The sequence below is a fragment of the Amphimedon queenslandica genome, unplaced genomic scaffold (assembly GCF_000090795.2).
Source record: "Amphimedon queenslandica unplaced genomic scaffold, v1.1 AMPQUscaffold_13075, whole genome shotgun sequence".
Lineage (NCBI taxonomy): Eukaryota > Metazoa > Porifera > Demospongiae > Haplosclerida > Niphatidae > Amphimedon > Amphimedon queenslandica.
This window is the reverse complement of record NW_003546689.1, coordinates 17,657-38,977: the sequence shown is the minus strand read 5'-3', so window position 1 is coordinate 38,977 and position 21,321 is coordinate 17,657. Positions and strand designations below refer to the sequence as shown.

The 21,321-nt window shown below is 35.8% G+C and overlaps 7 protein-coding genes across 9 annotated transcripts; 4 read left to right on the top strand and 3 right to left on the bottom strand.

Annotated features, from left to right (window-relative positions):
• The first annotated feature begins 103 nt into the window (after positions 1–103).
• LOC100634910 (LIM domain kinase 1-like) lies at positions 104–6,643 on the top strand. 3 transcript variants are annotated; one of them, XM_020001442.1, is made up of 21 exons: positions 104–269; positions 339–435; positions 975–1,059; positions 1,153–1,288; positions 1,497–1,609; positions 1,673–1,927; positions 2,025–2,118; positions 2,174–2,320; positions 2,365–2,482; positions 2,581–2,650; positions 2,711–3,005; positions 4,664–4,754; positions 4,855–4,898; positions 4,946–5,005; positions 5,395–5,460; positions 5,526–5,608; positions 5,810–5,874; positions 5,932–5,987; positions 6,041–6,088; positions 6,148–6,251; positions 6,451–6,643. In XM_020001442.1, exons 1-21 carry the CDS (start codon positions 267–269, stop codon positions 6,578–6,580), a joined length of 2,160 nt encoding a protein of 719 aa, XP_019857001.1. In that variant the 5' UTR covers positions 104–266; the 3' UTR covers positions 6,581–6,643. The 3 variants fall into 3 exon arrangements, with proteins under 3 accessions (XP_019857001.1, XP_019857000.1, XP_019857002.1); XM_020001441.1 differs by having other exon boundaries at positions 2,575–2,650; XM_020001443.1 differs by lacking the exon at positions 104–269 and having other exon boundaries at positions 349–1,059; positions 2,575–2,650.
• Positions 6,644–6,695: 52 nt separating this feature from the next.
• Positions 6,696–13,188, bottom strand: LOC105314185 (NACHT domain- and WD repeat-containing protein 1-like). The gene is made up of 20 exons (XM_020001433.1): positions 13,082–13,188; positions 12,867–12,965; positions 12,590–12,819; positions 12,346–12,530; positions 12,153–12,265; positions 11,868–12,102; positions 11,442–11,682; positions 11,172–11,399; positions 10,827–11,114; positions 10,545–10,770; positions 10,364–10,503; positions 10,011–10,302; positions 9,744–9,912; positions 9,561–9,683; positions 9,368–9,511; positions 8,856–9,176; positions 8,640–8,792; positions 8,295–8,522; positions 7,978–8,124; positions 6,696–7,917 (listed from the first exon to the last, which is right to left on the bottom strand). The coding sequence occupies exons 1-20, from the start codon at positions 13,143–13,145 to the stop codon at positions 6,792–6,794; spliced, it is 4,752 nt and encodes a 1,583-aa protein (XP_019856992.1). The 5' UTR covers positions 13,146–13,188; the 3' UTR covers positions 6,696–6,791.
• Positions 13,189–13,191: 3 nt separating this feature from the next.
• On the top strand, positions 13,192–14,038 carry LOC100634786 (DNA-directed RNA polymerase III subunit RPC9-like). Its single transcript, XM_020001440.1, has 6 exons — positions 13,192–13,241; positions 13,284–13,320; positions 13,455–13,526; positions 13,589–13,627; positions 13,675–13,730; positions 13,794–14,038. Exons 1-6 carry the CDS (start codon positions 13,234–13,236, stop codon positions 13,972–13,974), a joined length of 393 nt encoding a protein of 130 aa, XP_019856999.1. The 5' UTR covers positions 13,192–13,233; the 3' UTR covers positions 13,975–14,038.
• Positions 14,005–16,097, bottom strand: LOC100634660 (PIH1 domain-containing protein 1-like). The gene is made up of 10 exons (XM_003389414.3): positions 15,983–16,097; positions 15,874–15,937; positions 15,670–15,737; positions 15,469–15,586; positions 15,014–15,075; positions 14,834–14,915; positions 14,699–14,789; positions 14,609–14,644; positions 14,453–14,561; positions 14,005–14,328 (listed from the first exon to the last, which is right to left on the bottom strand). Exons 1-10 carry the CDS (start codon positions 16,076–16,078, stop codon positions 14,131–14,133), a joined length of 924 nt encoding a protein of 307 aa, XP_003389462.1. The 5' UTR covers positions 16,079–16,097; the 3' UTR covers positions 14,005–14,130.
• Positions 16,098–16,116: 19 nt separating this feature from the next.
• Positions 16,117–18,005, top strand: LOC100634536 (mevalonate kinase-like). The gene is made up of 8 exons (XM_020001438.1): positions 16,117–16,234; positions 16,285–16,441; positions 16,527–16,997; positions 17,039–17,084; positions 17,160–17,250; positions 17,352–17,480; positions 17,540–17,693; positions 17,854–18,005. The coding sequence occupies exons 1-8, from the start codon at positions 16,142–16,144 to the stop codon at positions 17,964–17,966; spliced, it is 1,254 nt and encodes a 417-aa protein (XP_019856997.1). The 5' UTR covers positions 16,117–16,141; the 3' UTR covers positions 17,967–18,005.
• Positions 18,006–18,045: 40 nt separating this feature from the next.
• LOC100634409 (iduronate 2-sulfatase-like) lies at positions 18,046–19,641 on the top strand. Its single transcript, XM_003389412.1, has one exon. The coding sequence runs from the start codon at positions 18,046–18,048 to the stop codon at positions 19,639–19,641; it is 1,596 nt and encodes a 531-aa protein (XP_003389460.1).
• Positions 19,593–21,270, bottom strand: LOC105314184 (2-hydroxyacylsphingosine 1-beta-galactosyltransferase-like). The gene has a single exon (XM_011408189.2). The coding sequence runs from the start codon at positions 21,259–21,261 to the stop codon at positions 19,711–19,713; it is 1,551 nt and encodes a 516-aa protein (XP_011406491.2). The 5' UTR covers positions 21,262–21,270; the 3' UTR covers positions 19,593–19,710.
• Positions 21,271–21,321: the final 51 nt, after the last annotated feature.

Genomic DNA, 21,321 nt, shown 5'->3' with positions numbered 1-21,321 from the left:
TCTAATTAATGCTCAAGCCACACCTACTTACTCTAACTAATGCCCACTTCCTGTTTGGGTGGAGCAACACCGCCTCGTTTAGTAGGCGTGGTGGCCCCACCTACTTTTATTGATTCTGACACCACCTCTTTTTATTGATGTGCTTTTGATGTCTTTTTACTTGACTGCCCTTTCACTGCAGAAAATCTGTTTACAAGCGAACAAGACACAACAAGCCATTACATTCCTTCTTGTATAGTGTAGTGACTGGCTGTAGATTTTTATTAATGGTTTGTTATTCTAGCTACATCGGTTCTTGTGTTAAATACTCCCTCCTCTCTCTTCCTCTCCCATGCTAGGCGTCTCCTTCAGGCTCGCCAATTCATCAGAGACAAAGCTCTGGCACTTCATTTGAGCCACACACTCCAACAAGGAGGATCAGCACTAAAGATCAATGTCTGTTGCATATTAATATCAATAGTCTATTAAATTAGCAAATTTAGCATTTAAAACTTGAGACCATAATATACTCCCTCCACTTTCCTTTGCAGGAGGTGTTAATTTTTGCAACATTTAATTGCAAAGGGAGGCTCAACCCCAATGGCAGTGCTATCTGCTTTGCATTGCAGTAGGCAGAAGTTTTACTGTTTGTTTATTGTTTGCCGATTTTGAGTTAATGTTGTTGTATTTTTGGATATTATTTGATGTTTATTTTAGAATTATGATTGTGAGTATTGTGTCTTATCTAAATTAGGATAGAAAGCTATATACAAATATTATGCAATTAGTAGCAATTAAAACTGTTTGCGTAGTTATCCTTGATCAGAGAGCACAAACGATACAGTTTCAGGTTTGAAAGAGGCAGCAGAGAGAATTAAAGTCTTTAAAATATTTTAGTTCCTCATTCTCATAATTTACAGTCTCTTTTGTAAAGAAATCAACCTCCTCTATAATTAATGAACATGTAAATATCTCAAATTCTTTCTATTCTATAGGTATAATATGTTATTCTTGTCAGTGCCCAGTGGATGTAGAAGTTTTGGAGGCAATGGGTAGAATGTGGCACCTGGAGTGTTTCAGGTATAGTTGCATGATTCTAAAAATAGTAACAGTCTAATTATAGACTGCAATAGGTGCTTTGCTAACATTTTTGTTGATTTTTATATTCTTTAGGTGCACAGTCTGTCATGTGACCCTCCCTGAGTGTTACTATGAGGAAGATGGTCTTTCATATTGCAAGGATGACTTCTTTAAGAGACTCTCACACAAATGCCACCAGTGCTCTGACTATATAACAGGACCAACAATGGTGAGCACATGTTGCCATATCAGAAAGAAGCACCAAAGTTATACTCTACTGGACTCCTCTATGCATTCCTTATAAACTTTACATTTGCAAACTTTTGCATGTATTCCGTGTAATCATTATTTTGCAGTTAGAATGTGTTAATTGCATGTCATGTACCTTTATTTGCATTTAAAGCTGCACTCCACTAGCTGTTCCTTCTTGCTGATAGGCTGTGGGTTTCTCTAGAATGTATCATCCTGAATGCTTTCATTGCACAGTCTGTGAGACTACACTTGGAGAGAAGGACATATACTGTCTACTGAACACAAAAGACATACTCTGGTACATAGCTCCCATCATACCATACAAACCTATTATACAGGAATGTCTTCTTCTTTACTGTAGTAATGACTGCAGTATTTCTGATTCATGCATTAATGGAATGATATCTCCAGTCAAGACTAACTCTGGAAGGACGGTCTACGTATCAATACAACAGATCAAAGTTACTCTTCAAAGGAGAGTCCGATTTAGACTGGATGGTCTCCCTCCTGCAGAAGGAGAGAAGAAGAGGCTCTCCATTAAAGACTTCACTCCTCCTCAGTTACCAAATCCAAACCAGAAGACCAGTTATAAGAAAAAAGTCCTCAAAATTGAAAAGTTAGTTTCTATAGCAACATTGTGCATTCGTAAAGAAGAAGACGTGATTACTGATATACATTGTATCTTTGATTTGGTTTTATTTTAATATTTTTAGGCTTCCTCGGAGTCTGATAGGAACTCCGTTGAAATCAGGTGATATTATAATGGAAATTAATGAAATACCAATCATCAATCAGAATCAGGAAGAAGTAATAATAATAATAATAATAATTATTATTATTATTATTGTTTTTGTCTTAATAGATCAATAATTTAATGGAGGTCTATGATGACTGTCTCTATCTGATGATAGAGAGAAACTCAAACCAGTCACATGACAAAGGCTCGTCTAATCATTTGGTATCTCAAAACTCAACTTCCTCTGAACTTGATGTTACATCAGAAATACATGTAATTTATGATAAAATTAATTATTATTGTTAATTTTTATACAGTCTGTTTCTTCTCCTGCTCATCATAAGCCTCCATTAGGAGAAGCAGCTGACAGTAATACACTGCATGTTAACGGATCATTACCAGCTGTACCTGAGAACAGTCAGAGCTCTCAAACTAGTAAGGAATTGTCTTTTTGCCTGAAATATATGTACATGTAGATTCATGAGTTACATATGTCTACTCTCTAATCTCTCTCTCTCTTTATTGAGGTACAGGTAGTTATAAACCAAAGCTAAGACCTTCGCTTAGTTCTTCAGGATTATCTAATCCTGATTATGATCTAGAGTAGGTTCATTTATCGTTTATTATTTTATTTTTATGTACTTTTTTCTCTCTCTCTTTCAGTCTTACTAAATCTCTCAATGTTCCTAGTAACCCTGTACCAGTGTCTCATGGTACAGCTGCTATTCCAGTCCCAAGGCTTGTCCGATCACGAAGAGCCCAATCAGTTCCTGTCATTGATGGTAGGGCCGGCTACACCAGCTGCTTCAGACTTCATGACCTCATTATCGGAGAGGTCCTGGGTCATGGTTTTTATGGTAACGTCATTAAAGTGACTCATCGATACACAGAGCAAGTGATGGTGATGAAAGAGATGAGGAATTGCACTGAAGAAGCAAAGAAAACTTTTAGGAAAGAGGTCAGTTGTTTTTAAAGTGGCCATAACTTGAAAAATTGAAGTCGGAATCAACTCAAACTTGCTACACAGCATAAGGGCATTAATATGTATCAGAAGATGTAATAAAAATTTGGGGTGATTTCAGAGCCATTTTTTGGAAAAAACCATGGACTATAGCCTTGGGTATTTTTCAGATTTTTGACATTTTCTTAAAATGGCCGTAACTTGAAAAATTGAAGTCGGAATCAACTCAAACTTGCTACACAGCATAAGGACATCAATATGTATCAGAAAATATAATAAAAATTTGAGGTGATTTCGGAGCCTTTTTTCCGATAAAACCATGGACTATAGCCTTGGGTATTTTTCAGAATTTTGGCATTTTCTTTAAATGGCCGTAACTTGAAAAATTGAAGTCGGAATCTCCTCAAACTTTCTACACAGCATAAGGACATCAATATGTATCAGAAAATGTAATAAAAATTTGGGGCCATTTCAGAGCCATTTTTTGGAAAAAACCATGGGCTATAGTACAGGGTATTTTTCAGATTTTTGACGTTTTCTTTAAATGGCCGTAACTTGAAAAATTGAAGTCGGAATCACCTCAAACTTTCTACACAGCATAAGGACATCAATGTGTATCAGAAAATGTAATAAAAATTTGGGGTGATTTTGGAGCCATTTTTTGGAAAAAACCATGGGCTATAGCCTTGGGTATTTTTCAGATTTTTGACTTTTTTTAAAAATGGCCGTAACTTAAAAAATTGAAGTCAGAATCACCTCAAACTTTCTACACAGCATAAGGGCATCAATATGTATCAGAAAATGTAATAAAAATTTGGAGTGATTTCGGAGCCATTTTTTGGAAAAAACCATGGGCTATAGTACAGGGTATTTTTCAGATTTTTGACGTTTTCTTTAAATGGCCGTAACTTGAAAAATTGAAGTCGGAATCACCTCAAACTTTCTACACAGCATAAGGACATCAATGTGTATCAGAAAATGTAATAAAAATTAGGGGTGATTTTGGAGCCATTTTTTGGAAAAAACCATGGGCTATAGCCTTGGGTATTTTTCAGATTTTTGACTTTTTTAAAAAATGGCCGTAACTTAAAAAATTGAAGTCAGAATCACCTCAAACTTTCTACACAGCATAAGGGCATCAATATGTATCAGAAAATGTAATAAAAATTTGGAGTGATTTCAGAGCCATTTTTTGGAAAAAACCATGGACTATAGCCTTAGGTATTTTTCAGATTTTTGACGTTTTCTTAAAATGGCTGTAACTTGAAAAATTGAAGTCGGAATCTCCTGAAACTTTCTACACAGCATAAGGACATCAATATGTGTCAGAGAATGTAATAAAAATTTGTGTTGATTTCGGAGCCATTTTTTGAAAAAACCATGGCCTTGGGTATTTTTCAGATTTTTGGCATTTTCTTAAAATAGTCGTAACTTGAAAACTTTAATTTAGAATCATCTCAAACTTGCTACACAACATAAGTACATCAATATGTATCAGAAAATGTAATAAAAATTGGGGGTGATTTTTCAGCCATTTTTTGAAAAAAAACCATGGCCTTGGGTATTTTTTAAGTTATAAACTTTATATATTGTAACATATATTTTGAACCAATCAGCTGCTTCTTAAATTTTTGCTGGTTGCATTCTTCCCATAGGTAGCTGTGTTAAAGAGATTGCACCATCCAAACTTGTTGAAATTCATAGGAATTTTGTATCAAGAAGATAAACTTCTCACATTAATTACTGGTATATACAAATTATTATTATTATTATTATTGTTGTTGTTGTTATTATTATTATTATTATCATTATTATTATTATTATTATTAATTTATTTATTTGTTAGAATTTATTGGTGGTGGTACATTAAGAAAAAGAATAAAGAAAAAGGTACTTTTAATTTGTGTGTCTTTAGTTTGAAACTTGAATCTTATTAGGATGTTCCATTTCCATGGAAACTGAGGATTCAAATTGCTCTTGACATATCAGCTGGAATGGTAATCATACCTTCATCATCATCATCATCATGATTATAATAATAATAATAATTTTTTAACCATAACAATATTATTACGTATTGACAAAAATACAAATGTAGGATAGGTTAGAGATACAGATAGGGGAGAAAAATAATGACAATATATAGTACCAGTAATAATAAGAAAGAAAGAAAGAAAGGAGAGAGGGAGAGAAAGAGAGAGAGAGGGGGGGAAGAGTGTGGGAAGTGAACAATAAGAACAAAGTAATAAGTTGAGAACAATTATTATTATTATTATTATTATTATCATTATTATTATTATTATTAATATTGTTATTATTATTATTATTATTATTATTATTATTATTATTATTATCATTATTATTATTATTATTATTAATACTGCAGGAGTATTTACATAACAAAGGTATCATTCATCGTGATCTCACATCAAAGAACTGCCTACTGAGAGAGGTACAAGTATAATATTACTATTATTAATATTAGTTTATGCTCCTCCTCTTCCTCCTCCCCTTAAGAACTCAAGAGCTGTAGTAGCTGATTTCGGGCTAGCTCGAGTATTTTATCCGCTTGATTTCTCAAACGATAAATCAAAGAAAAGGTAACAATGACTGCGTGAATTTTGTACACTGCTCAGCTTCTTGTCGGCAAACTTTTAAAGTTGCTTTGAAACCTGGTCAGAGTCCCTGTACTATAGGACACGGTTTTATGCCAAATTTTGCCAGAGTTGAAAAAGAAAAAACTCAATTTTTATTATTTCTTCTGATACATTTCCACTGTACTGATACATCTCTCCCCACAGGAACAATAGATCTAGGATGACTGTTGTTGGCTCTCCTTACTGGATGGCACCAGAAATGCTAAAAGGTAATAATAATAATCATCATTAATTAATTAATATTTAATTGTTTTTATTTCCATCAGGTCAAGACTATGATGAAACTGTGGACATATTTTCATTTGGAATAGTTCTTTGCGAAGTAATGTTGTTACTATTAATAGATTTCTATTATTCTTTTGTTGCTATTAATAGATTATTAGTCGTGTAAAATCTGACCCAGACGAGCTGCCAAGACTAAATGTAACAATTAAAATTATTTTAGTTTTATTGTATTTTTTCTCTCTTATTTGGGTCTTTAGTCGTTCGGTCTTGACGAGTTAAAGTTCCGAGAGATGAGAGGAGATTGTCCTTTGCTGTTTTATAACTTAGCAGTTCAATGTACTTCTCTCAACCCTGAGGAAAGGTATTGATGAGATCCTAGCAAGGTTTTACCATTTGTTTAGTGAAGGGTCCTTAGAGTTTTTTCTAAATTAAAGTGATGCCTTAATTAATGACTTCATTTTAAAATTATTAAACTAAAGAACTTAAATTAGTAGAGCCGAACTCCCTATAACAAGCTTACATTGCCTGATTTTTGTGTTACTCTCTCTCTATCACAATAGGCCATTGTTCTTGGATATTAGAAAAGGACTCTCACATTACATTAACTTAATAGAATCAAACTCTCCTTTACCAGACAATTTGTATGATTTGCTGGATGATCACAATCAACATGAACTTGACACAGTTTAAACTAGCAATCAACGACAGCTATTATTATTATTATTAATTTATTATCATTATTATTATTATTATTATTATTATTATTATTATTATTATTATTATTATTATTATTGTATAAATATTGCACTGTCATTAATATGTATCAAGTATGCATTTTATTACATTTTATGTTTGTTTTTATTTTCATATTTAAAAGAGGTCATTTGTAATACCAGCCACTTCATTGCTGTGGGATTGTGTGTGAATCATTTTTATGACCAGCCAGCAACTCTAGTACAGGATTACGAGTGCCCTTATCTTGATCAGTAGTACTAAAGTCATACCAGATTATCCCAATGTATCCATTATAAGAAGATCCATAGGCTAATGTTGTTAGCTGTTTTGATGGACTTAAGGCTGAGCTTACAACTGGATAATCTGTATAAAGAGTTGCCATACATTGAGTCTCCTTCACATTCCATATCTTAATGCTGTTATCTTTTGAAGTTGATATACAGCCTATCACATCAAAAGATTCACTCGGTATGAAGTGAATTCCTGATATAGTTCCAGTGTGTCCTCCAAGACAGCACAGCTCATCCATACTGGGTAGTTTCCAAATTTTAATAATTCCATTCTCATACCCTCCAGTCACTGCATCAAAACACCTAACTCTGGAGACTGTCAGTGTTGATAAGTGACCTCTGTGAGGTGTTTTGTTGTACAGTATGGTAGCTGTTCTAAAGTCCTTTACTATAATGCAACCATCTTCATTTGCTGATGTCATGTATTTTTGCTGATAAAACGAGACACTCACAATACCAGAAGAATGCTCTTTAAAATGCCTCAACTTTTTTCCATGAATGAAATTCCAAACGAAAACATTGCCATCCTTATCTCCGGATAAAACCAAATCTTCTGCAACAGTTACATCAATGGATGTCACTGCAGCTCCATGACCTTGGAACTCTCTTTCTATGGACTGAGTTGCTGTATTCCAGAGGAGCACAGCACCTTCTTCATATCCAACAAGAAGATGTATAGAATCAGACAGAGGCCGTACAAACACTGGTCTGTTATTATTGTAGTCTAATGAAGCTTGTGGCTGAGTTAGCTCATCTGACTGCCATACATTAACAATTGGAGGCTCCTCTGATGCTGAGAATATGTAGGAGCCACATGGAGAATGGACTAAAGACTTCACTGCATTATTGAGACTTATGCTGCTAGTGTCATTATCTAATGGATTCTCCAACTGCCAGACTTCTATTGATCCAAAACAAGTACCAATCACAGCGAGAGATCCATTATTAGCAAAACTTATTGTTTCATGGACTGGATTAGTAAGTAACTCTTCCTTTGCAAAGCTAGGTAAAACCAGAAATAATAATAATAATAATAATTAAACAATACTATAGACTATTAACCTTGTCTGCTGTTTATTAGGTCCAGAACTGATCATTCTCTTCCCTTCAAGTTTTGTGGTATTTGGGACTGAGCCTTCATCAGTACCAGTGATAGGATCAATAATTCTTAGCATCCCACCAGTTGAGAGGATCACACCAACACAACAACTGTATACATGCATGTGAATGGAAAGAAATACTAACAGTGTTGCTATAATACTGTAGGTTTGCAAGCAATTATATATAGCTGCACAAAAGTCTGCTAAGAGCAGAAATTGCAGATAAAATAATAAGATTCACAAAAGCTTTAAACTATACTAATTATTTTCACCACATACTTGTTTTCATTGTCTTCCACCAGTGCTATGCAATATACTGGCTCTCCTATTGAAGAGAATTTCCTTAGAACTTGTCCAGAAACAATGTCCATTACAATGACCCCAGCTCTCTTAAGTCCAATGTAGAGTGAAGCATCATCAGTAGCCAGTGCAAGAGAAAGGACTGGATCAACAAGAGACTTCTTCTTATTGGAATGAAGGAGAGTGAAGAGCAGCTCACCTTTGCATCTGAAATTAATTAAATAAATTGAATTGTGCCTGCTTGTAAAATTGCATTAAAACTGAGGTGTACACAAAAATTTTATAGATTTATTATGATGTCCTCTTGATATTAGCTAGACTTACTGGCTTGACTGGTCTGTGTTCCAAACTTTGACATTTCCATCGAGTGATCCCGAGATGACTTTATCTCCTTTAAATGTGATTGATACTGATGAGACTGAGTCACTGTGTCCAGCCATAGTGTGCAGGCAATCAGCAGTAGAGACTAGCCATAATCTAGTGAAATTAACAACACAAATACACAATTATTTCATTTGCATGTTCTTTCTATATGCTTACCTTATTGTTCTGTCCTTGCTTCCAGATGCTACAAACTCTCCATTTCCACTAACACAAACACAAAGGACATCACTACAATGGCCATCATAAGTTTTAATGACTCCCGAGCCTCGAGGGTCCCAGCTCCGCAATGTACAGTCAGTTGATCCAGAGATAATCACAAGATTATTCTTCAAAGAGAGGGTCGTTGAAATGGATGTGACTGCTCCTTGATGGCCTCTCATTTTGATGAGTAGTGAACCACCTGAAGTGTGTGGGTATGGATGTATTGGAGTTATTGGGGACGATTCAAGACTTGCAAGTATTTGCTGAAATAAAGGCCTACACAAATAGACATACACATGTACTTATGTTGTGTAGAAAGTTTGAACTCATTCTGATCAAGTTTGAATTATTTAAGTTACTCAAAAGTCGGGCCAAAGTTCCTGTACTATAGTTTTGGCATAATTTTCTTAATACATATGAAGTATGTGTATGCATGCATAAGTTTACAATATTTTTCAGTGGCTTACCATTGTGATTCTCCATTAGATAAGTAAGGCAGTAATCTTCCAATAATCTCAGCTGGGAGCTGCTTAGGATTCCATTTCAAAGCATCCATTGAAAGATGAAGGCTTTCTTGAACTAATCTTAATTGAATCATGTCCAAAGACTCTCTACAGCAGGGGCCACTATGAGTAGCAGGCATGAGACTCCATGGCTTACTTGTGTAGTGGTACATGTGGCATGAGATATCTCATTGCTATCAGCAGCTCATCATTCATTGACATCATGTTGTACATGCTCCAGAGATTATAATCAGATAGCAATTCATAAAGATCTGATAATCTATAGAAATAGCAATAATAATAATAATAAATGAATAATTTTGCTGTTTTAGCAGTTCACCTTTCTCCATTGAGAAGGGCATAAGGTAATTCAACAAGTCTACGAGTGTTATATAGTTTATGAGCAATAGTCAATGGCTGAGTACTGATGATCCTTCCTTTAAATGGAACTAGTGAAAGCTCTTGTGGAGTATTTGGTGGAGATCCAGTAACACTGTTCTCAGCTGTACCTATGTGAAATAATAATAATTGATAAAATTACCCCAATGAATCAAAACTACTACATGAACACAATGAAAGTTGATTTAAATACATGCATGTTACTTACTTGAAGTTTCATTATTATCTGTGGATTGCAGTTTACCAGAAAAGTAATCAGCAATAATTCCACTCATAAGCACTCTCCTCTCAGTATCAGGAGGGCAGTACTTCTCAGCAGCAAATTCTTTCATTGCCCTATTCCTCCATTGAAGAGCTAAAGGTCCTCCATCTACTACTCTAAACTCCAGTAGGTTTTGAAGAAGATCCTGCAGTAGCTGAGACCAGTGCATCATTGGTATGTCATCCATTATGAAGGACAAAGTTGAACTCCTTGATTTATTCTCTATTTCAGTCATTACCTGATGTTATGCAGACATTAAAATACTGCAGTACATGCATATATAATGGTAATAGCTATACCTCTTGATCTTGTGACAATATATCTAGCAGTTCATTCTCAGACAGTCCATATTTAGAAGCAGTGATATATTCGAGTGTATGTCTTGTAAATATTTCTCCATTTTTGCTCTGTATTTTCTCAATCTCAGCCATCAAGGCACCTAAAAGTTGTTGACAATATAAATCAGTATACACACTATACCTTTATAGGTTGCTAATTTTGACATTAGTTCTTGAACTGTCACTACATCAGTAAATGATGTTATGCTACTGAGGTGACTAGCAATGAGATTCAGCCAATCTAAGCTTGGAGAAAGGGCAAGTATATCAGATAATAGCAGGTCTTGTTCTGTTGTGAGGCTGCGATTCCTTTGAGCAAGGAGATGATACAGGAATTCTTTGCAATCTGGAGTACTTAAAGGTCTAATCTTTTATCATAGAAATATATACATAATTGTATACATTGATGAAAGAATAGGCTTACTTCAATAAAGGATCCATCTTTGTTTTTTAATAGACTTTTAATAATAGGATAGACCCTGTATTTCACTTCACTGGATACTGACAGAATCATCTTGACATTCTCAGGTAACTCGAGAGGTAACCACGAGAGACCCAAGCCTCCGTCAGTTGCTGAAAGCTGATCCACTCCGTCAATAAATATAAACAGTTGCTTTTCGCTGGATGGTAATTGCAGAAGTTTTGAAAAATGATCGACAAGTTTATGAAAATCACAAGGAATAGCTTCATCGCATGCATACACTAGAGATATCTGTAGAAGTAAAGAAGTTACAAATCATAAGAAAAGAAATTAGTTTAATGTACATACTTGTTCACAGATGCTGGTCAGTAGTCTTTTAATGCTGCTAGAAGATGGAGTGAGCCCAATGAATCGAGAAATGCAAATGAATCTCTTGTTAAGTTTTTGTGTCATTTTTTGGATGGAATCAGCAATAAGTGTGCTCTTACCACTACCAGTCTTTCCATGAAGAATGAGAGGAGAAGAAGATGAAGATTCAAAATATGAAAGTATTTGATCTGTAATATCCTTTCTTTCCTGAATAAGTATTCAAAAATATAATAATAGTTTGAAATATACTTTAATTCCTTTGAGAAGCTTCCTACAATGCTCATTAGCTCTAAGGACATCTTGACACACAGTGCAGCTCATTTCAATGCCAACTTCTTGAGCAGTTTCACTTAGTCTTTGCATAATGACCTCCTTCACTTTACTACATACATAACTAATGTATTGTGCATGTTCAGGAACCTCTGTGTCAATCCCAGCATTCTTCTGCCACTTTAAAGATGGGAACTCAAATACAGCAGTTGGATCAAGCCTTTATAAAAAGGAAAAAAGGTTACAGTAAAAAAATCATTTTGTATTTGGCAAAATAGCTCAAAATTTAACCGAAATGGCTCATAACATGTAAGGAAAATTTGGGAGCCAGTTTGCATGAAGAGATGAAATATAAATAGGAGCTAGCCTTCATCAGAATGCAATGAGTTCTTTTTGTTTCCTTACCCAATGTATCTAGCTGATAGTCTTGCTTCCTTTAGATAATTCAATGCTTTGATTGATTCAGAGTTAAACTCAAGTCCTCTCTTTCCCTCAGCGATATCACAGTATTGAATTAGCGCAGTATCAGTGTTAGCTCGCTGATCATAAATATCAGCAATGACACGTTTAAACCAGAAACAAGTCTTGCGATGATCTCTCTTATTATTTAATATACCACAGGTTATCTCATCTTCACAAGCTATTAATAAAATACAGTTACAGTATACTCTATTTTCCTTCTGTATGTACCTGATGAAATGTAGACCTGCACTTTGCTGGGATCTTTACCAAGTGCAACTCTAGCCCCTTTACTGATCCCTTTTGAAATGATACTGTGAGTCTTACTCCAAACTGGCAATGAACTGAGATGAAAAAGAAAATTAAATAATGATGATGATAATAATAATAATAATAATAATAATAATAATAATTGCAGACTGACTCTGAGAATAGCTTATTCTGCTGCAGTACATGCACAGCTGGTATTCCATTGCTATCTTTCTTGTAGTACTCGTTCAAGGTTTTCTTTGTGGCAGGTTCTTCAAGGTTTGAGCACATGAGCTCAAAGTGATGCGATGGAATGAAGGCCTGGAGAGCTTTATGTCCGTACTTTTGACCTAACAGAGTCTGAAAAAAAAGAGAAAAATGTGTAGCATATTCTTATGTTTAAATTCACGATAACTTACTACAAAAGCTAGTCCTGAAGATATCTCAATTGAAAGCTGTATCTCTCTTAATGCTGTCGAATAGAAGTCATTTTGTTCAAGAACAAACGGCAGAGTTTCTTCTTCAATATCACTCAGGTCTAAACCATAATGCATGTCAACAATGGAGACTGATAGACCCAGAGATTGACCATATCTTTTAACGTGTGGAATCACAGAATTCCACAATGCTTTTCTCTCATTTAGGCAATCTATAAAACAGCTTGCATTAGATCTACAGTATATAGTTATGGTTTACCAGTAGCATTCGATTGCAAGTAGATTCGCACTACAGTACTGGAAGGTGCATAGCCAATAGTGAGACCTCCTGACAAAACTTCAAGCAATTTCTGTTCACCTATAAGTTATGAAGATATGAAGGGTGGGGCTGAACCCTCTTGCATGCATGCATTGGGATAGTATTGTAGAGTAGACAGGAGATCTTAACACAGTAGATAATTACTTTTCTTGTACCTGGGCCTCTGTGAGCTTTTCTAGAGCTAGTACAAACGAAAGACCGAGAAAGGGGGCGAGACATCTTTGCTCCAGCACCTAATACCGTAATAAACCAACTTGGCCAAACTCTCCACCCCTTTTTGGATTGACATTAATAAACCCTTCTTGCAATGGAAGTGTAAGTGGTGGATTGTGTTTGTATTATTTTTCTTTTTTGTAGGATAAATGATAAGGTAGCTATGCTATCAAATTATGAAGTAAGCCAATGCTAGTAGATCTACTTCAAAAATATATAATTCTATCATTTTTATAAAGAGCAGTTTCAATATAAAATTAATAATGTACAAAATTAATAACGTTGATCTGGATATCTCTATCATAATGTGTGCAGGTGTACAAATTTTTACATGCCAACAAAGATCAAGCAAATCGCTGTCAAGATTTGGCAACCATAAGCTACGAGGTATCACACACACAGTCTTTAATGAATAAATCATTTTATTCATTTTCTGTTCGTTACAATAGACTAAAAAATATTTATCATCCACGCCATGCATATATCAGGTAAGTTGAAAAGCAACTTATTGATTGTTATTGTGTCTATATAATAGTCTCCAGATTGCATTAGCAAGTTTTTAGAGTCACTCAGTAAATACAAATTAACAAAGTAAGTGCACTTTACTGTGCATTTCTTAAATCCTGCTTTTGTGTTCTATTTTCCTATTTTTAGAGCTGAGAAGCTTCAGTTGGTAAATTTAAGACCAACCCAGCCTGTGGAGCTGCAGCTAGTCATAGAGGAGATTGAGGAACGATTCAGTGAAGAAGAAATCAGTGACATCATTGACTTAGTAACAGAACATTTACCAATTTCTGAAAGCAGTGAAGAAACTGGTGATAATAATGAATCATAAATAATTATCTATTAGTTGATCATAGTAGTGCATTATTGGAAGTAAATTTTTGCAGAATATTAAATAATCATCTCATAATTAATGTGCTAAAAGTGAGCTATTGTTTAAAATGGACTTACAAGCCAAGTGTAGTGCATGTATATGATCATGAGTTGCCTACAAAACATTCTCAACTACAATTCCATTCACTGGCAGAGTGACAAAGAGTATTTGTGAGTCTCGATTGAACTGAGCAACGGTTTCGTTTGATTCGACAGTAAATGGAAGATCAACGTGCAAGTGATAAAGGTTAGGTCTGACTGTTATTTCAATCCTGTCAACTCCAACATCAAGTGAAATAGCTTTAGATGTAGACTACAAGAAAAAGAAGAGATCAAGGGAAGATTTGAGTATACAAATAATATATATTGCCTTAATTAGATGGTGCTTCATTTTGGTAATTCTTAATTTGTAATACGTCTCTCTCTCTCTCTCCTACCACTTTTGGCAGTTTTATTTCCATCACAAGATATTCAGGGATATCACCATCAAGAGGTTCCCTTATTATAGTGTACTCTGGCTCAGGGGCGGTCGAAACTGCAGCTGTGCTAAATATATAAAAAAAATATTTTAAAAGTGATCCTCCAGGTGCTACCTTTTATTTTTGGAGTTTCCTTTGCCTTCTTCTTCCCTACAAAATAAAATCAATTATTTAATTAATTAATTAATTAATGACATAACTCACTCCATTTCAATGATAAATGGTTTGGGAGCTTTCCTTACATTTTGCTCTGGAAGATTGCCAAGAAATTTACGATTTTTCATAATTTTACATTCTACAAATAACACAAAAATAAATTAAAAAGATGCTGAAAATAACCTCTGCATAGTCTGAGGCTGTACTTCTCTTCCAATCCCTCCAGTACAATTGTTAATAGAAAATCCTTCATTATTGGCCTGGACTAAAATAAGAAGGAAAATCTTACAAAATTTTACAAGTTTAAAAAAATTGTCAAAAGTGGGTGTGTCAATAAAAACTCAATAGTGGGCGTGGTCTCACTTGAATTGTATCATAGAAGCTACTGCCCACGATAACGTCATAGACAGTACAATCATGATTACCTACAGAGAGATTATTAATATACCGTTGTCATTATGATGTCATTATTATTGTCCTAATGCTGTGTAGAAAGTTTTTCAAGTTACAGCCATTTTAAGAAAACGTCAAAAATCTGAAAAATACCCAAGGCTATAGCCCATGGTTTTTTTCAAAAAATGGCTCCAAAATCGCCCCAAATTTTTATTATATTTTTTGATACATATTGATGTCCTTATGCTGTGTAGAAAGTTTGAGCTGATCCTGACTTTAATTTTTCAAGTTACGGCCATTTTAAGAAAATGCCAAAATTCTGAAAAATACCCTGTACTATAGCCCATGGTTTTTTCCATAAAATGGCTCTGAAATCACTCCAAATTTTTATTACATTTTCTGATGTCCTTATGCTATTTTCTTACTATTGTCTTTCTCAATGTGAGGTTCCCCCAGACTAAGAGGTACTCTGTAATGAGTAGCGTCTCCAGATTGTAATATTGATTGCAGCTGTTCATCTGTTATATCCTTTGGAGAAGGAACCTAATAATAATAATAATAATAATAATAATAATAATAATAATAATAATAATAATAATAATAATAATAATAATAGTAATCATTACGTTTTCTGATTTGCATATGTTAATGAACACTTTCTCATCTTTTTCAGTCTTAGTCTTGACACAAAATCCTAAAAATTAATAAGTGAAAATATTTAAATGGTGGGCGGAGCTCCTCTTTGCTCAAGGTGTGAATTGGCACCTCAGCAGCTGTTACCAGTAAGCTCCACCCAATCAATACTTTAATTTTAATAGGTAGTGTCTTACCTGGTTCTGGAGTGACCTGCTTGGGTGATAAATCAGTTTTATCTTTTTCAAAAGTGTCTGGTTGCTATAAAACAAGCAAAAATTGAAATAAAAACAGGTAAATAAATACTTGAAGTAACAAGTTCCTTTTCAAAGCCTCAGGCAGCTCTCCTTCTTCCTTGGCGTCCAGTGATAATAAAGAATCATTACCTTTCTTGCCCGCCATTATTAATGGGCGGGTCACGTTTGAAATAAGCCCCGCCCACCTAGCGGGGCCCCCAAGGTCAAGATGGCTGCAGTTAAAGAAGTCTTAAAATCAGTCCTCGTTTCTGCTCCAGGGAAGGTCATATTACACGGGGAGCATGCTGTAGTCTATGGAAAGGTTGTACAATCCTTTGCTTGTCTGAAACATCTCCAATTATTTCTTAACAGACAGCAATAGCAACTAGTGTTGATCTACGTTGCTACCTCTTGCTGTCTCCCAGGGCCACTGGAGACGTCAAACTGATCCTTCCGGACATGCAACTGACCCAAACATGGCCAATTAGTGAGCTCAAGAAATTACTCAGCCAGAGAATTGAAGGTACAGGTGAGTATTGATTAAAGTTTTTGCAATTTTACATGTGAAATTGCAAAAACTTAAATCAATGCATTTTGTCTGTTTCCTTATGTAGATGATGATAACTTGCAAATCTTGAAAAGGTTTTGCAATGTTGGTGAGAATCCTTCAATGAAGAGTCTTGCCTGCCTTGTATTACTCTATTTGCTAACTAAAATCCTACACCACAAGATGGCCACCCTTACAGGGATTGATATACTAATTTATTCTCAATTACCTTTTGGTGCTGGCCTCGGGTCATCAGCTGCCTACTCCGTTTGTATTGCAGCTGGACTTTTAACTTGCTGCGGAGCCATTACTGTTAATAAAAAAGAAGCTAACAGTGATATAAAAAGTCATAATTTACCTGAAATGATGTTAGAATATATCAGAGAGAGAGGAGAAGGAGTGTTACTTACTGATGCTGTAAGCTCCTGGGGTGAGTATGCCAAGGAAGACTTGGAGTTGATAAACAAGTTGAGCTATGAGGCAGAGACTCTTGTCCATGGGACACCATCAGGGATTGATAACTCTATCAGTGTATTTGGTAAGAGAGACAGAGAGAGTTTACTATTATTTATTTATTAGGAGGTGCAATTAAATTCAAGAATGGGGCATTTAAACAAATAGACAAGTATGACAATAATAATTTTATTATTATTATTATTATTATTATTATTATTATTATTATTATTATTATTATTATTAGAATGCCTTCACTAACAATATTACTTGTTTACACTAAAGTACTTCGGAATACCAAGAAGATGGTCGCCAGAGTAAGAGACCTTCATGACAAAGTATGGCCATAATTTCATTTCATGCAATCAAATTTCAACAATATTACTTTAACATTTTTACTTTTTCTATTTTCGTATGCACCATTTCTTTCTCAACACAGTATCCATCAGTGATATCTCCTTTGTTAACTTCAATTGAAGAGATAGTACTTAAATCAGAGACTGTGCTAGCAAAACTGGCATCATTGAGCGAAGGAGAACCTAACAATGAATTATACTCCACATTACAAGTGAGTGTCCTATTTATAATTCTACAACATGCCTTTCTCTCTCCTTCTTTCTCTTGCAGGATTTATTTACAATTAATCACCATTTACTCAACTCAATCGGCGTTGGTCATGCATCATTGGATAAAGTACATCACATGACCTCTGAGATTGGTCTAGCTTCAAAGCTGACAGGCGCTGGAGGAGGAGGGTGCGCCATTGCTCTTATACCACCTGGTAAAAATATAATATTTTAAAAGTATCTGCTACAAAAATCCATTATTTAATTGCATCTGGTAATTTTAGTTGAGATTTAACACAATGACACAGTTAAAAGTGGACTACTTAAATTTAGTTTTTTTAAAAGTAATATTGTAATAATTATTTACCTTTGAAGGGTTTTCTAGTTCTCATCTGTCAGAGGTCAAAGGTCGTTTGGAAGAGTCCGGATTCGAATCCTGGGAAACCAGTATTGGTGGGAATGGAGTCAGAGCTCACTGGATTCATTAAAATCTTAATTTATTTTATTCTTATTTATTTTTAATAATATGCGTGGGTGTTAACATAAAGGTCAAGGGTGTGGCTCATCATGGCTGGTTACATGCTGCAGCTACTCTTTACCTCTTCATTGGTCCTCCTTTCTTCAGTAACAGTTTATGGTAGCAAACCAAAGAATGTCCTCTTCATGCCAGTTGATGACTTGAGGCCTCAAATGTTAGAAGCCTACGATCAGGGCTACATACACACACCAAACTTGGACAGGCTGGCTAAGGAGAGTCTAGTGTTCCAGAGAGCCTATTGCCAGCATGCTGTCTGCATTCCATCAAGAAACAGCTTCATGACTGGTAAAAGACCTGATACAACCGGTGTCTGGATAGGACTGGGTAACTCTAGCTTCAGGGTGACTGGCCCGGACTGGATATCACTACCAGAGCACTTCAAGAATAATGGATTCACCACTCTTGGAGGAGGGAAGACATACCATCCAGGGAGCCCTCCTGACTGGGATGAGCCTAAATCCTGGTCTCAAGATCAGCCATACTTTGCTTTTAAAGGCAGCAACTGTCCTAAGCCAAACAAGATGATGTTGGGTAGTCCTGAAGGCGACGTTTCCAAAATAGACACTTGGTGTTTTTTGGATGAGAAGGATTATCCTGATAGTTATCACTACGATTGGAAGCTTGCTAACCACACAATGGCTACACTCCAGTATGTTAAAGATAAAGGAGATCCGTGGTTCGTAGCTGCAGGTTTTAGACGCCCTCACGTCCCTTGGATGATGCCAAAACGTTACTGGGACATGTACAGTACTTCTGACATCCCGACAGTACTTCATAGAGAAAGACCACGTGGCTCACCTGACATTGCGTTCCATAATCAAGGTGTGTTCCTCAATTCCAATGGCACCAAATATCTACCAATGCCAACACCGTTTCCATTTGAAATACAGCAAGAGGTCCGTCATGCTTATTATGCATCAGTCTCCTGGGTCGACTCACAAATTGGGCGAGTACTAAATGCTCTTGATGACATGTCACTGACTGATGATACATTGGTTGTATTATTTGGTGACCATGGGTACCAATTAGGTGAACATGACTCCTGGCACAAACAGACAAACTGGGAGCTAGCAGCAAGAGTTCCACTGATCATTAGAGCACCATGGAAGCCAACAAGTGCAGGCAAAAGAAGTTATGCATTGGTGGAGCTGGTTGACCTTTATAAAACAATATCAGAGCTGGTTGGTGCTCTATTACCTGGAGATGATATTGAGGGAACTAGTTTTGCTGCATTGTTTGATTCGCCTGATCTTAACGCTCAAGAAGCGGCCAAACTCTTAAACAAGACAGCTGCAGCTTATTCACAGTATCCACGCTGTCCTAATAACATGACGTATCTTTGGGACGACAACAGCTGCAATAAAGGTGACAAAACTATTTACATGGGATACTCTGTACGTGTGCCTAATTGGAGGTACACTGCATGGATGGAATGGGAAGATGGTAAGGGGAAATGGGACAAGAAGCCGTACGCTATTGAGTTATATGATCATCATCAAGATGACGCGCCTAATGGTGGGACTGAGAATGACTTCAATCAATGTGAGATAGAGAATGTTGCAGAGAGTAATTCAGATATTGCGAAAAACCTTCAACAACAGCTGAAGGATTTCTTTGACAAATAAAAGACATACAAAGCTGTGCTGCAATTACATGCCATAAAGCTAATTGTATCTTTTAATTTAAAAAAAGATTTAAATTTGTTTAATTTTTGTCTTTTTCGATGTACAGCATTTGCAGGATCTTTTCAAGATCATCACAATAGCCACTAGCCCAACCAATAGTACAATGTGCACATCAACATTGTAGTATTGTATCCAGTTCCATTTATACTTGATGGGCCCTGGTATTAGATGATCATAGCCATAAGTCCCATAAAATTCAACTAGTTCTGCTGCTCTCTTTATACCTCCTCCTCTCTTCATTAGAACACTCATCTTCTCTGCTCTCTTGTGGTATCCATCATTATCTATTCTCCTAATGGAGTCCCTTAGACCTCTAGACGTCACTTCATGACGTAGCAGCTGCAAACCAACTCCAGCATCACTTACTCTCACCGCCCAATCAAACTGATCTCCCATTCCTGGTATCACAATAATTGGAATACCAAAATAAAGTGATTCGTGAATCCCGTTTGATCCTCCATGGAGTATGGCCATTGATATTGAGCTATGCTGTAGTAAAGTTAGTTGTGGTATCCATGAAGAAGTATAATACCTGCTGCTGTCAATGCTTAAGATGATATCTTTATTGATATCACCCACTGACCATATCACATGGTAATCAGTATCACTGATTCCATTAATGATCTCTTGTGCCATTTTATCAGACAGTGACAATTGTGACCCCATGCTGATATAAATAACACTTTTATTATTCTTATTCCTCAGCCAGTCATTGAGATCAACAGGCAGTAAATGTTGATTGAGTAGTGCCTGTGACAGGACAGGCCCAACATACGTTGTTAATGGTGATATTGTACGGGGGTACTCAAGACCTAACACTGTCGTTATGATGTATGGTACCTCCCATCCCAACTCCACTGGGTACTTAAATGTTTCTTTACACGAAAACTTATCAAACGAGGTCCTGAATGAATTCGCAAGAGCAAAGAAACGATTAATGAAGAACATTATGACAATAAATCCTCTTTCTTTGAAGCCTAAGTTATCAGAGTAAGCTGATTCATAAGATGGAAAGGGCCAAGGTGGAGACTCATTAGAGAAATAAGTCATAGAAGTCATGACAACAGTAACATTCCTACTCTTAGCAATACAAGGGATCCTGTGAGTTAGATAATGTTCAGTGACTATGATGTCCCATTGCTGTAGATTGATGTTCATGAAATACTTTGCAATCTCATCTATACCTGACAATGGTCTTGATTGATCCAGTAACCTTAGCTCTTCAATAATGGCTAATGGATTCTTGCTAAAGAAACCTTGTAAAGAAGCTCTTTTAGATATGATATTATTCCATTCGGCTTGAGTTACTGCTTGCTTACCAGCTGATAAATATCTCATCCCCCTCTCTGTTGACTTGTGTCTCAGGTTCACCCAATTATCCAATGAAGAGAATGTGACATTGTGTCCTCTTACAACTAGCTCCTCTCCTATAGCTAGTAGACAGTTAGCATGGCCAGGAAATGGAGCTGAGACTAGTAACACATCAAGAGAACTGACAGGACACATACAATAAGCTAGCAAAGCCTGCAACAACAGGTAGGCCTTCATCTTGCCCTTCATTATATCACTTAGTCTGAATAGTCTCTAACCACAGCCACCTGTGTGTTTTGAGAGACCAGG